Source organism: Leptodactylus fuscus, chromosome 3, assembly GCF_031893055.1.
Source record: "Leptodactylus fuscus isolate aLepFus1 chromosome 3, aLepFus1.hap2, whole genome shotgun sequence".
NCBI lineage: Eukaryota > Metazoa > Chordata > Amphibia > Anura > Leptodactylidae > Leptodactylus > Leptodactylus fuscus.
In genome coordinates this window covers 62,829,738-62,845,855 of record NC_134267.1, presented here as the reverse complement: position 1 = coordinate 62,845,855, position 16,118 = coordinate 62,829,738, and the positions used below count along the sequence as shown (strand labels likewise).

The 16,118-nt window shown below is 42.3% G+C and overlaps 1 protein-coding gene across 1 annotated transcript in view; it reads right to left on the bottom strand.

The window, feature by feature from the left end:
- SMYD3 (SET and MYND domain containing 3) overlaps positions 1 to 16,118 on the bottom strand; it is a 476,506-nt gene that overhangs the window by 141,423 nt on the left and 318,965 nt on the right. Inside the window, exon 9 of the mRNA XM_075267716.1 lies at positions 6,270 to 6,380. Within this exon, the coding sequence (XP_075123817.1) occupies positions 6,270 to 6,380 (111 nt within the window). The remainder of the gene's footprint in view (positions 1 to 6,269; positions 6,381 to 16,118) is intronic.

Here is a 16,118-nt window from a genome sequence, read left to right as displayed (position 1 = left end):
AGCCATAACTCTGCCACCCCTGGAAACTCATGGTGCAGAAACTTTGGTTGCTGACTTTGAGGAACCCTTGGGTTTTGTAGATGGAACTCCATCAAAGGTCTGTGCAGCTCACACACCCTGCTCAAGATATGGTATTGTAGGGTTTCAGCGTGTGTGAATGACGGACAACAGCCTGTGTTTGGACAGATGTAGGCCTTGCTAGAGTGTTTTTAGGCTAGCAGCGACTCCTGTGCACTTGCAAAAGTGGGCGCACAAGCGCCGCATTTTCAACAGTAGCTTCGGTACATTTGGGTATGTTTTTAAAAAACTTTGCACCACTAGGTTAGACGTGGGCCAAACATGGAACGTGTTGGAGGCTGGCAAGCTCCAGAGCCGCTACCAGGTTCCAGCCATTATCACAGGCGTAAAAATGCCAGGCCCCAGGTGTAGCAGGGAAAAAAAAATGCCATCTCAGCCAGGATGGCATCCCTGACCTCGGAGGCACTGTGCTGTCTGTCCCCCAAGCTGATGAGCTTCAGCACCGCCTGCTGACATCTCCCCACACCAGTGTTTTAGCGTTTGCCGCTAGTAGCTGTGGTGGAGGTTGCAGCGTCGTAGGGTTTCAGTCTACTCTTGCCATGAATTTTGGCCTGGGAGAGGAGATAGGCCACCCCAGTTTGCACCCGGGGAACAGACTCCACCACATTCACCCTGCCTGTCATTAAAGATAAGCACTGCAGCATCCCTGACCACAGGCGCTTGTCCAAGTGTCGGTGGTCAAGTGGACCTTGCAGCAAAGCGCGGAACTAAGGGCCCACCTGATGTTGAGTGACACGTGCTGGTGCAAGGCGGGGACGCCACACCGGGAGAAGTTGAGACGGCTAGGGACGGCATAGTGAGGTGCCACAGTTGCCATCAGGTCCGGGAAGGCGGGAGTTTCAACAAGCCGGAACGCCAACCTCTCCTGGGCCAGCAGTTTAGCGATGTTGGCGTTCTAGGCTTGCGTGGGTGGGTGGTTAGCGGTGTATTTCTGCCGGCGCTCCAATGTCTGAGAGATGGTGGGTTGTTGTAAAGAAGTGCCTGATGGTGCCTTTGATGGTGCAGGAGAAGGAGATAAGACAGAAACAGGGGAGGATGAGGGAGAAGTCAACAAAGTGGCGGAGGCAGATGAAGTGATGTCCTGGCTCGTCCTCTGGAGTGCATCGCCAGCACTGTGAGCAGAGGCAGTGGCATGAACGGCGGGCGACGTTTGTCCTGCCGTTGCTGCCTGCCACTGATTCCATTGCTTGGATTCCAAATGACGGTGCATTGAAGTGGTGGACAGGTTGCTCTTCTCAGGGCCCCTACTCGATTTCGAGAGGCAAATTGTGTAGACGACACTATATCTGTCCTCGGCGCATTCCTTGAAAAAACTCTACACCTTCAAGAAACGTGCCCTCGATGGGGGAGTTTTTCTGGGCTGGGTACAAAAGGGAACATCTTCGGACATTCCGGGTCTGGCCTGGCTTCGGCAAAGCAGCTGACCTCTGCCTCTGGACATGTCTCTGCCTCTAGCTACCCTTTTTGGTGCTGCACCTGCCTCAACATCCACACTACTTTCCCAGCTTGACATCTGCCTTGTCCAGGTGGGGTCGGTGTCCTCGTCGTCCACCACCTCCTCTTCCAACTCCTGTCTCGCCTCCTCCTCCTGCACAATGCGCATGTCAACTGGCTGCCCTGACAGCAACTGCGTCTCATCGTCGTCGATGAGGGTGGGTTGCTGGTCATCCGCCACCAAATCGACCGGAGATGGAATGGAGGAGACTCTAGTGTTTGAGCATCTGGACACAGATACTCGTCTGTTAGGTCCGTGGAATCGCGAAATGGAGGGGCAGGTTGCGGTACAGTCAAAGGAAGGGAGAACAGCTCTGGGGAGCAGGGACAGTTGGGGTTATTGTTCTGGGAAGATTGGGAATTTTGGGTGGAAGGAGGACAAGACTGTTGGGTAAGAGGAGGTAGAGGCTGACTGGCTGGTGGACAATGTGCTTTAAGCGTTATCCGACAGCCATTGCAAGACCTGTTCCTGGTTCTCGGGCCTACTAATCTTTGTACCATTCAGCCTAGTTAATGTGGAACTTTTGTGCAAAGCGCAGAACTTAGGGCCCGCCTGATGTTAAGGGACACACGCTGGTACAAGGCTCAACTCACCCTAAGTGCCAAAAACACTGCTGGTGCAAGGCTCTACTCATGCCAAGGGCCTCAATCTCTGCTGGCAGCTCAGCTTAAGGTCATGTAACTTTGTTTGGAAGGGCTCATGTTAAGGGCTAGAAAAGTGAATTTTGGAAGGTCTTACCACATCACACACACACACACACACTCAAAATGACAGTTAAGGGTGAGGGCTTTTGGAATTCCCATTGCCTATTCCATTTGTGGTTGTCATGGGGAACGTGATTTAAAGGGGTGGTTGTTACTGTTTGTTGAGCTTAAATTGGGGTTTGTGTCCATCCATTTGGGGAGTAAAGACGGTTTCCAGGTATTTTCCCACTTTGATAGAGGTTTTTTTGAATGTGGAAAGTGTGTAGTTGTTAGGCAGTGATGTTGGGGTAATAGAGGGTCTTTGGTGTGTTAGATGCCCCCAGACATGCTTCCCCTGCTGTCCCAGTGTCATTCCAGAGGTGTTGGCATCATTTCCTGGGGTGTCATAGTGGACTTGGTGACCCTCCAGACACGGATTTGGGTTTCCCCCTTAACGAGTATCTGTTCCCCATAGACTATAATGGGGTTCGAAACCCGTTCGAACACACGAACATTGAGCGGCTGTTCGAATCGAATTTCGAACCTCGAACATTTTAGTGTTCGCTCATCTCTAGTCATAGGGTCTCAGTATGTTGAGTGATGTCCATTACATGGTATTCTTAGTTGTGTTTGTTGGTCCTATAGAAATAACGGGTGCAGCTAAACAAGAGATGTTTGCACATAAGTTTTGCCTTATTTTGTGCTTTGAGGTGGTGTACCATTTATACATGATTGTGTTCTCCAGGTTGCTTTTCGACTGATAAAAAGAGGTGGGGTCTAAAAGGAGTGTTTAAGTGTAATTTATAACGAAATTTATTTTTAAAAAGTTTCGTACTGTGATAGCTCAATAACATATAGTCATTAAAGGGGCTCTATCATTGGGAAAAATCATTTTTAGACAAGCACATCCTTGCATAGCTTTTAGAAAGGCTTTTCCACACATACCTTTTGTATGCAAATTGCCTCAGTAGTGCTTGAATAAGTACATTTTATTCGTATGTTAATGAGCTTCCACCGTGCACCGGAAGTGTCTGTGATCACAGTCTGCTCTATGTGTATGTACAGCAGAGATGAGTCATCAGCACAGCAGCCACTGCTGTACATACACATAGAGCAGACAGTGATCACAGACACTTCCGGTGCACGGTGGAATCTCATTAGCATGTGGATAAAAACGGACTTATTCAAAATCTACTGAGGCAATTTACATACAAAAGGAAGGTGTGGAATAGCCTTTCTAAAGGCTATGCAAGGATGCGCTCATCTAAAAATGACTTTTCCCATTGATAGAGCCCCTTTAAAAGAATGTAATGCAAGAAAGCAATCTACATTGGGAATGTACTTGGTAGAATGGATTGTGCAAGTGTATTAAATGTGTTCCTTTTTGAAAAATTTTGCACAACCTCTGGAACAACAGTCCTATAATGTAATAATATATATAATCAAATACTCAGAACAAATGAACAAATGAAAGAGATGAAAATGAAAAATTCTGTACATTCTGTATGGAAGGAAAAGTCTTGGCTAAATTTGTGAATATCAGTTGGACCCCACTGATCTAGTAGTTATACCTTATACTATGAATAAGGGATAACTTGTTATTACTGACAACCACTTTTACACTTTACATTATTATAGCGGTCCCCTAAGTTAAAATGGGTCATGACACAATATATTCATCTCACAATGGTCTTTTCTGGATTACTGAAACTTGAAACCAGACTCAACATACAATGCTTTGGCTGGAAATAACGGATCCGCGTGGACATTTCACTGGTCAAACCTCTATGATATTTCTAGGGTACGATCGTGCAGTATTACATGTTCTGTACTTCTCTTTAGCTGTCCCTGGGTGAGCTGCTCCTTTGGAACATACTTTTCCTGACCCTGAAAAAAGCAGTTTTCACAACAAAGGAAGTGATTTACAGCTTCCAGCAGCTATACCTATATTACTTATATGAGGATTTCTCTTTAAAGGGATTATCTATGATTGTTATTTTTTTATGTGCTGCAAAGGGGCACTACAATAAAAAAAAAACAAAAAAAACTCAATTCTCTTAGTTTCCCCCGTTTCCAACGTCAGAAGCTGCCTGAAAGTCCCAGCTGACATCTACAGTGATGTCCCATTTGTCAGGTGATTGTTGTAGTCTCAACATACTATGGTTTCAACTTACAATGGTTGTCCCAGAACCAATTAATATTGGAACTTGAGGGACCGCTGTATTTGCATATTCACATTTTTTATCTAATAAGACATATTACAAAATAAGAAATTGAACATACGTCTAAATTGTAGTTTTGTAATAAATGCTGTATTATGCAGTAAATGGTAATGTTCCACAGAATATATAAATCTTTAATATATAATGCATGGAGTTTTTGAGGCGAGGAAGAAATCAGCTTAATAGGGAGGAAGCAGCAGCTGTATAATTAATGGATTTTCTTCTTTGCATCTATGATTATGATGTTATTGCCTCCAATGTGACATTGTAATTACTTGCTGGATTCTCACAGTTTTTTTTTTATCCCCTAAGAGAAGGGAAATGTCAATTTGTTTTAAAACAAAACACAATGTTTCATTAGAATCAATATCAGAATTAATTACCGAGATATGTATTTTCCAATGTGCCATTACTTTATTAAATGACACATTAGTTTACATTTACTAAGACTGACATAGCTTATGCAAGTCAAAGTTGCAGTGACTTGATCCAAATGCAAAGGAAACATGGCTCTTAATAAATATACTTTTCTATTATTATTATTATTATTATTATTATTTATTTATTTATTTATTTATATAGCACCATTAATTCCATGGTGCTTTACATTTGGTTGTTACATACAGTACACAGAATATACAGGTAGATATAATACTAAGGGCTCGTTCACACGTGGGCAAAGGGGCGGATTTTGACAGCGGATTTCGCTTCAAAATCCGCCCCTTTACAATGGTGGTCTATGCAGACCGCCGGGCTTCTTTTTTCCGCTAGCGGCGGGCTGCTGCTAGCGGAGAAAAGAAGTGACATGTCCTATCTTCAGGCGGAAGCCGCGGCGCGCTGGACCGCGGCTTCCGCCTAGCGGCAGCACCCTCCTATATCGGCTCATTCATTTGAGCCGACATAGGAGGGGAAAGCCGCGACCGCGATGGTCGCAGCAGGCGGGTTTTGACTAGAGAGAGACGCGGCTCGCCGCGTCTCTCTCTGTGTCAAAACCCGCGCGGACGGTTCACATGTGAACTGACGCTAACAGTGACCGACTGGTACGGTGGGGTAGAGGGCCCTGCCTGCGAGGGCTTACAATCTATGGGGGAAGGGGGAGAGACAGAAGGAGAGTGGGAGACTGTACAGATGGCAGTGTGGTGATAGTGTTATTGGAGGTTGTAGGCCTTCCTGAATAGGTGAGTCTTCAGGGCCTTCTTGAAGCTTGTGATTGTGGGGGTCAGTCTTATGTGTCGTGGTAAGGAGTTCCAGAGTATGGGGGATGCACGAGAGAAATCTTGGAGACGGTTGTGTGAGGAGTGGATGAGAGCAGAGCGGAGTAGGAGGTCATTGGAGGATCTGAGGTTACGTGTGGGCAGGTAGCGGGAGATTAGGTCAGAGATATATGGAGGTGCCAGGTTGTGGATGGCTTTGTATGTTAGCGTTGTCTCAGAATAATAGCAGACATTGATTTGAGCCGAATTCTTCACTATTTTCACCCACCTTTCTTAAGTTGCATTTACTTTCTTATAAGTGGCCTAAACAATGGCCCAGATACTGTATACTATTGTAGTTAAGACTAAACACTGATGGAGAGTCTTTGGCGGAATGTGGGTCATCCTTGGTCAATGTCGCTCAACTCTGGCACATTTAGTTTGGACTAAAACCTTTCTACTTGATAGATGTGTGGGTGCGGATATTCAAAGAAGGTTTGCGCCAATAATGTGTCATATAATTCCTTTTCTTGTTATGGTGGAAAATTCCTTTTAAACACACTGTTTCACAATGAAGACAATGCAAGTTCTACCATACCTTATCTTTTGACCTGCAGCGATGGCAGTCACAGGTAAAGCAGTATTGGTGCTGACACTGCATCTGACGCATGGGTGACGGCATCTTCACATCAATGTAACTTATAGTGAGCTAGAGAGAACAGAATACAAATTTGTCATCCTCTACTCAGACAGTGCCAAAAAAATCCCAGATCATTCACCATGAATTGCGTAGTTTATAAAACAAGTAACATGCAATTTTCAATTTTATCAATCAGGCCATTATTATATATTTTCAAGATATTTTTAAATGCAAAGTGATAGTGATGGGAAATCTAGTTAATTTTGGATATTAGTTCCTTATGATCTAGTTCACTTAAAAGAGGAGTTCAAAAGATTCGTCCACTTAGTTCATTATTTCATTGGCTCTGGAACGCTGCTGAGAACATAAATCTGAGTCAGTACTAGCTCCTTGGATGAGTTATGGTTCTCTTAAAATGGTCAGACAGATTTAATAGGTCTGGTTATTATTAATGTTTTATAAGGGCAATTACTAATACCCCAAGCTTGCAGCGCCATATTGAACTCTGTAAAGTGAATAACATTTTCATTGTCAACCTTATAACCTAGAATTATTGTCTAGCAATTTTGCGACGGACAGTATAGTAAACCATGAAATTTTAATGAGAACAAGAAAATACCAGGTGGAGTACAGCTCTACAGTATAGCCTATAGTGGGGGGAAGGGCTCAAGGTTCACTGGCTAGGGTCTGCCATCAGATGAAGGTCTGAGTTGAGTAGCTGTACACGTCCAGTATTTACTATATTTTTCGGATGATAAAATATGTCCGATGCACTCCAGGTTTAGACAAAAAATATATATTTCCCAATAATTTAACCTTCCCTGGTGGTAACAGGAGTAGAGAGATCAATGTTACTAATGTGGCATTATAGTATGTGTGGGAAGGCACTAATATGACTTTATACTGTGTGAGGGGCACTGATGTGGCATTATACTATGTGGTGAGACACTAACATGGCAGCACACTCTGTGGCGAGGCGATAATGTAGCACTATACTATGTGGGGAGACACTAACATGGCATCACACTCCATGGCGAGGCAATAATGTAGCATTATACTATGTGATGAGGTTATAATATGTTATTATACTGTGTGATGAGGTTATAATATGTTATTATACTGTGTGGTTGCATTAACATGATATATTGTGTGTGAGGGCACTCAGTAGCTTTATACTGTGTGGGGCACTAAGGAACATTATACTGTGAGGGGGCAATTCTAATTCTCCATTACAGTACTCCACACAGTATAATGCTTGAGTGCCCTCACTACCAGCAGTCAGGAGAAATACTCATCTACTGACCATTGTCTTCCACGTTGTAGTGGCTGCAGCAGGAATCAGCAATTGTTATTTATCGAGTCCTGCTGCCATTATAGCAAGTCATTGGAATTTATGGAACAATTGGCAGAAGAAGAAGGTTTCTCCAAGCTTATTTTGAAATGGACAGAAGGCAGGAGTCCGGACAGAAGGCAGGGGTCCGGACATAAGGCAGGGGTCCGGACATAAAGCAGGGGTCCGGACAGAAGGCAGGGGTCTGGACAGAAGGCAGGGGTCCGCACAAAAGGCAGGGGCCAGACAGAAGACGTGTTAAGAATCCCTGGCCTAAAGCATGCCATTCAGCACTCAGCTCTGTGTCCTCAAGAGGCTGATAAGGAATGTGTCATGTGTATCAAGGAAACTAATTGAACTGAATGGACTTTTGATTCACTGAGGGGTTGTCACGCTATAGAAAATAGTTCACTGAAGGAGTAACTAAAATTTAACTTTTATTGGATCCCTTAAAACACATTATTCAAAGTTTAAATTGGTCCTAAAATCAAAGAAATGTGTGGGTGGATAGACCTTTCAATAATAGTGTGTGGTGTCAATATCAACCACTTTAATATGCCCACTGGTCTCCTCCAAACCTCACATCCATGACATCTAGTCAGAGTTCCATTGATTCAGTCAGGACCCCGGCTAAGAGGCAACTAAGCCTAGGCTGGACAATGGAATACCGAGACTCTAGACTATCTCTACTCCTAATAGAATGGCTTCAGAGAGTTTGCCACACGTATAACCATCTCCTTATCTCCAGATTTTCTGACAAACATGTGACTTTAATGAAGTCAGGCAGACTCTCTCTGATATAAGAGTTTTTGTACTTTGCTTTTCCTGCATTAGAAACAAAAAAGCAAGTGGTTTGCCAATGAGTGAGGCTGCTGCTGTGCTGCACTCACTGTATCTCCTCACACTTACTTTACTTCCTATTGAACCAATCTTTGCCAGGGATGTGAACTAAATGAGTTACTTCACTTTGACCATCAGTTCATTTTTAACTCATTGTTCAGAAACTACTCATCACAACAATATGTAATACAGTCCTATGAAAAAGTTTGGGCACCCCTATTAATCTTAATCATTTTTAGTTCTATATATTTTGGTGTTTGCAACAGCCATTTCAGTTTGATATATCTAATAACTGATGGACACAGTAATATTTCAGGATTGAAATGAGGTTTATTGTACTAACAGAAAATGCGCAATATGCATTAAACCAAAATTTGACCGGTGCAAAAATATGGGCACCTCAACAGAAAAGTGACATTAATATTTAGTACATCCTCCTTTTGCAAAGATAACAGCCTCTAGTCGCTTCCTGTAGCTTTTAATCAGTTCCTGGATCCTGGATGAAGGTATTTTGGACCATTTCTTTCTACAAAACAATTCAAGTTCAGTTAAGTTTGATGGTCGCCGAGCATGGACAGCCCGCTCTCAAATGATCTGAAAACAAAGATTGTTCAACATAGTTGTTCAGGGGAAGGATACAAAACGTTGTCTCAGAGATTTAACCTGTCAGTTTCCACTGTGAGGAACATAGTAAGGAAATGGAAGACCACAGGGACAGTTCCTGTTAAGCCCAGAAGTGGCAGGCCAAGAAAAATATCAGAAAGGCAGAGAAGAAGAATGGTGAGAACAGTCAAGGACAATCCACAGACACCTCCAAAGAGCTGCAGCATCATCTTGCTGCAGATGGTGTCACTGTGCATCGGTCAACAATACAGCGCACTTTGCACAAATAGAAGCTGTATGGGAGAGTGATGAGAAAGAAGCCGTTTCTGCACGTACGCCACAAATAGAGTTGCCTGAGGTATGAAAAAGCACATTTGGACAAGGCAGCTTCATTTTGGAAACAAAAATTGAGTTGTTTGGTTATAAAAAAAGGTGTTATGCATGGCATCCAAAAAGAAACAGCATTCCAAGAAAAACACTTGCTACCCACTGTAAAATTTGGTGGAGGTTCCATCATGCTTTGGGGCTGTGTGGCCAATGCCGGCATCGGGAATCTTGTTAAAGTTGAGAGTCGCATGGATTCCACTCAGTATCAGCAGATTCTTGAGAATAATGTTCAAGAATCAGTGACGAAGTTGAAGTTACGCCGGGGATGGATATTTCAGCAAGACAATGATCCAAAACACCGCTCCAAATCCTCAGGCATTCATGCAGAGGAACAATTACAATGTTCTGGAATGGCCATCCCAGTCCCCAGACCTGAATATCATTGAACATCTGTGGGATGATTTGAAGCGGGCTGTCCATGCTCGGCGACCATCTAACTTAACTGAACTTGAATTGTTTGTCCAAAATACCTTTATCCAGGATCCAGGAACTGATTAAAAACTACAGGAAGCGACTAGAGGCTGTTATCTTTGCAAAAGGAGGATCTACTAAATATTAATGTCACTTTTCTGTTGAGGTGCTCATACTTTTGCACCGGTCAAATTTTGGTTTAATGCATATTGCACATTTTCTGTTAGTACAATAAACCTCATTTCAATCCTGAAATATTACTGTCCATCAGTTATTAGATATATCAAACTGAAATGGCTGTTGCAAATACCAAAACATTTAGAACTAAAAATGATTAAGATTAATAGGGGTGCCCAAACTTTTTCATAGGACTGTATGCCAGGAACCCCAATGTCATGTGTATATGTTGTGGGAAAGGTAGCTCGGTAGAAGCAGTGATGCACACCCAACTAGTCAGAAAAAGAGTCATGACCTGGCTTCAGGTGGAGGATTCCAACTTTCAGAATCCTTTGATATCAAAACCCACTAGCAACTCCACCCCTCACCCCACCCAGACTCGCCATTCATTCCAATTGGCTTTTTAAGGTGGAATCTGCTGGAAGATGTGTTATGATTAGAGATGAGCGAGTAGTATTCCATCGAGTAGGTATTCGATCGAATACTACGGTATTCAAAATACTCGTACTCGATTGAGTACTACTGGCTATTTGAATGGAAAAGTTCGATGCAGAACCAGCATTGATTGGCCGAATGCTATACAGTCGGCTCTGCCCAGGCCCGATGCCTGGCAGAGTGAATTCAGAGCCGGAAGATGCCGCGGGGACGCTGCACGGAGAAGACTTCTCGGAGGATCCAGCCCGACCCTCACTCGTGGACTTGGTAAGTATAATTTGATCAAATGTTGCCTACCCCTGAAACAAACATTTTCCCCCCATAGAGTATAATAGGGTTAGATATTCGATTCGAGTAGTCGAATATTGAGGGGCGACTCGAAACGAATATCGAATCTCGAACATTTTACTCTTTGCTCATCTCTAGTTATGATTAGGGATGAGCGAATACTATACAAAACGGTAGTTTCGAATAGCACGCTCCCATAGGAATGAATTGCAGCGGCCGACGCACAGGGGGTTAAGCGGCAGAACGCCAGCCCCACCTGCATGCCCGCTGCGTCCATTCATTCCTATGGAAGCGTGCAATTCGAAACTACAGTTTCGAATAGTACTCGCTCATCTCTAGTTATGATGCTTCTTTTTGAAGGATCCACTAGAGGAAATAATCTACTACTGATTTCCACTGAAATAAATGGGAGAGTAAGGCTGGGGCCCCACATTGCGAAAACAGTACCTGCAAAGTAGATCAGATTCTGGCTAATCTCATCCTCATATTGCAGAAAAAAATCTGCAGAGGAAGTGGTGTGATTTCAAAAACCGTATTATCGGAGAGAAATATATAATGCTGTTGTGCTTAGATTCTAGAGAATTAACCGCCCTTGAACACTCAGGTCTGAGGTAGCATACGCCATGACATTACCTGGGGATAGCAGCCATTTCTGTGTTCTGCAATTGAACAGGTTCCTGTCGGCTGGTAATGATAGGTGTAGTAGCTCTAGGTGCACAGAGATTATTACAACCAGTTGCATCTACATCTATATTTTACAGTTTTGCAGCAAACATCTGCCTGTGGGAAGCAGCCGAAAATGGACAATTAATAATTCCCGGGTTATTTCTTCTTCACAAGCTCGAAGCCTCATCTGGAATTTTTTATTTGAAGAGCGGTTCTATCACAAACAGCGGCTCTTGTGTTTCTCAATGTTTGGCGGTATAACCTCCCACTGTTAGCCTGTTAACACGCACATTTGCTTTTCTTTTGATGTCTATATGCAAGCTGCTAAACACTGTTATGTCAGTTCACAGAGGGAATCTAAACTAAAATTTGTACAAAGCAAATATATTTTACATGAATAATAATATGATAATGGCAAATATGCACAAAGAACCTATGTATCATCTCAGAGAGATATTATCATATATTTTTCCTACATAATGTTTATATATCCATTATCTCAAACATCCATAGATGAAGTAGAAGGTAAACAGCAAACGATATTTTGGTCAGTATTTTGTATCAGTATTTGCATGGGTTTGTGTTGTATATACTTTTCACAGTTCCACTCCTGGATTTGGATTACCAATATTAATGTATGTATGTATGTACTGTATAAGCCTGAATTCACATCTCCTTTTTCCCTTTGCTAGGGCTATCCATAAGGGGTATATATTTAAATACCTGAAAACAGCATATAAATGTATACCATGACAACTCTACAGGATTCAGCATTGGACTTCGTCTGGTCTACTCTACAACAGCATTTGTCAACTACACATTATACCTGTAAGGTATGAAGGAGAGATTTGCACTTGTGGGGTTTTTTTAGCACTTCCCTGCTCTTGACTTAGAAACACTGATGAAAAACTGACAAAAGCATGTGAATAAAAGCCTATGAGTAGGGTCTAGTCACTCAAATGTCAACAATCGGCCATCCCTGGTTTTTATCGAACAGTGTAAACAAGCCATCAAATAGTAGGACATGTTCCGTGTTTGCCTGTATTCATAGATTACTCAATAGACTCAAGTTTATGAGGAATCTATGGAAATAGGTGCCAAAGGGAAGCAAATCAGCCGTAAATTTTGATGTGAACTAAAATCCTGTGCAAATTCTATTTCGATTGTACAGGTCTTGCACCAGTAAAACTTACATGTGCCACATGTGTCTAACTTTGTTAGGCATCCCAAGATGCTGGATAAAAAAAAGAGTGTTCCCTAAAAAGTACAGTATGTTTTATTATCCATCATCATCATCCCTACCAAGCCCTATCCATCTAAAAACATATCAGATTAGTCCTATTTAATAAAAGTCATCTGAATAAGCTGAGAGGTCCATTAACTTGTGTGATACGGGCAGTCTGTCAAATAACATGATTGATAAACCTTGGCATTCTTTCAGTTCAAGTCCAATTACCTGGCAGATTAATGATGGATACTAATGGTGTTCAATAATGTCTAGTAAGAAGAAGCCCCTTTATAGAATGCTATATACCGTACCTACTGCTTGTATGAATGTATTATGTGACTATGCACTCAAAGGTTAAAAAATAATAATAATAATAATAATAATAATAATAATAATAATAATAATAACTTGACATGCTGAGGATGTTATGAACTTGCCTCAAAAAGTAATCCCCAAAAAAACAGAAACCGGAAGATAACAAAGAGTAGTTGAACAAGCTATCTAAACCTCACACTGAGCTGGGAGAGAGAGTCTATGGTGGACCAAACATCTTAACCAGAGCCTGCCTCAAGGCAGGATGGACCTGGCAAGATCTGGGACTCAGGTTAAGAAACAGACGTACTACAAACTAAATTCAAACCAGAAGCTACAGGAAAAAACTCTCAAGGCAAGTCAAAGCAGGAGAGTAGAGTCAAAGGAAGAATTGTTTCCAAACTGCAGTTAATAGTCATAGCCAATTAAGGCCAATTAATAAGCAAACAGATATCCAGTAAACTAGCTAAGGTCAGGAAACCAGCAAACCAACAATTACAGCAAACCAAAAGATATGTGCAGCATACAAGGACATGGCTTATAATAATTATTATTTATTTATAGATTACCATTAATTCCATGGTGCTGTACATTTGAGGGCTTATATATGGTGCACAAAATAAACAAAACAAATACAATACTAACAGTGACCAACTGGCACAGTGGGCTAGAGGGCCCTGCCCGCAAGAGCTTACAGTCTATAAACTAATAGCTGGCACATGGGGAGTCCAGAACAGGCTTCAAATTTCCCACTTCAGCTTATGATTGATTCAGTGTCTCAAAGCTCTGATTAGCTGCAGGGTTAGTGAAAGCTTCCCATGTTGGCCTGGCAACCTTAAAGGGGCTGGCCACTTTAAGACCTATACTAAGAGACAAATTATATTGTTTGTATAATAAAAAGGTGTACAATATTCCAATATACTTCTGTATCAATTCTGCACGGTTTTCTAGATCTCTGCTTGCTCATTCATTCTGTTACTTCTAGTGGATAAAATTCTGACCATGGTCATGTGATTTACGGTTCATGGTCATGTGATGTACACACAGGTGCATGTCTTGTAAGGGCTCGTTCACACGGGGACAGAGGGGGCTTTGGCACGGAATCCACGTTATAATCCGCTCCCTCACAATGGTGGTCTATGTAGACCACTAGCGATCTTTTTTCCGTGAGCAGCATGTTGCTGCTCACGGAAAAAAGAAGCGAGCTTCCCTTTCTTAAGGTGGATTCCACAGCTCATTGAGCCACAGTGTCTGCCTTGCGGCAGCACCCTCCGGGCTGGGCCCATTCATTTTGGACCTACTCCAGAGTGGGAAGCCGCGACTTCCCGTGTCAAAATCAGGACCAAAATACGCTATTCCGTGCCCGTGTGAACTAGGCCTTATAGTTACAGCACAGTAATCAGACATCTGCCTGGTAATCAACTGTGCACCTGTGTCCTCATCACATGACCATGGACCGTAAATCACATGACCAAGGTCAGAATTGTATCCACTAGAGGTAACAGAATGAATCAATGCATCAAGAAGATCTAGAAAACCATGAGGCTTTGATACTGAAAGTATATTGGAAAATTACTTACCTTTTTATTATACAAACAATAATAACATTTGTCTCCCATCACACATCAATTAAAAAAACAAAAAAAAAAACAAACAAAGGCCACATGGTAAGTAAACCTAGGCACGCCGGCTGCTCACAGAGCTGTATTGTAGTTAAGATTTGGCCTATTTGATGTGGTTACATTTCTGGAACTATTTTGGTGTTTACAGCAACTTAAACACGTCATACTAATAAAAAAACATCTACTTATAATGAGAAAATATGCGGAATCACTGAGGGCTCATTCTTTTCAGAACACTTTAATGATTTCTTTGGTCTCCTTTGTTCTGAACAACAGTAGTTGGGGAATTAACAACTGGTCTTGTGGAATGAAAAAGTCCCAATTTTTGGCACATGCTCTTTTTGTGCAAAACTGTACGATTTTTGTAATTTTGATTTTTTGGTTAAAAAGTTCCAAAACATGTTCCACCAACTCCGTCTGAGGATATTCTACTCATTTGACTTCTTAGATACTGTTCCCACTTGGTTCTCAGATCGCATTACTTTCAACGCATCATTTGTGGGCTCGCTACAGAGGCCTGAAGACAGCAGAGAGGTCAACACTGTTTTTTATGTGAACTCACCTCCCTTGGGCCTCCAGTTATTATACTCTTGGATCCAAAGAAACACCCCCCCCCCAGTATAATAATAGAAGTATTTGTTCTCCAGCAAATACTCTTGCCGCGGCCCTACTTACTGATCCCGGCTCTTGCTCACGGCCACCTCTGTTTCCTCTTCTTCCCCCCAGCAATGTGATATGGGACAGAAAGGGCCCCCTGGAGGGCAGAAGGGTAAGCGCTGTGAGTAGGAACAGGGATCAGTAAATAAATAGGGCCCTTTGCTTGCTGGGGTTACTCCAGCAGGGAACAGCCTATTTAAAAAAAAAAAAAAAAAAATTTGTGGGCCCCGTGGCAGCCATTATGGCATTATTTATACCACTGGCTGTGGAATATATATATGTTGGCGCTATATTAATAAAATATATCATGTGGCAAATTGTGCTTTTGTGCAATTTTTGCAAATTGTTCTTTTGTGCAATTTGGCACATCTTGCTCTAGTACACTTCAGATAGACTGATGAATAAAATGGTAGACTTCATAAACACTTCCCATTGCACGAAGGCTGGTAGTTTGGGCATGGCTGTAGAGTCTACCATCAATTGGCCATAATGAATGACAGTAACATCCCACTTGACTGTGCCACTGTAAATGGAAAAGTGGATGCGCATGCGCAGCAACATGGCACCAGCCTAAGCAAATGATGAGGGGCGGGGATGTTACTGTAACTAAAATCTAGAAATGCTCCAATGGTGCTGACTTAAGAAGCAGTCAAGCAGCACGATCTAAGGAATATCGATGATAGTTAATCCACCCTGTAGGTACTAACATAAGATTTTTGAGCTCCTGACTGGAAGGCCACTTTAAGAAAAGTAATGAAATTCAATCTTTACAAGTTACATAATGTTCTATCAAAAGAAAATTACAATTATGTGAATACTGGAGCTATCTGCAATGCAGGTTGGTTTGTCCA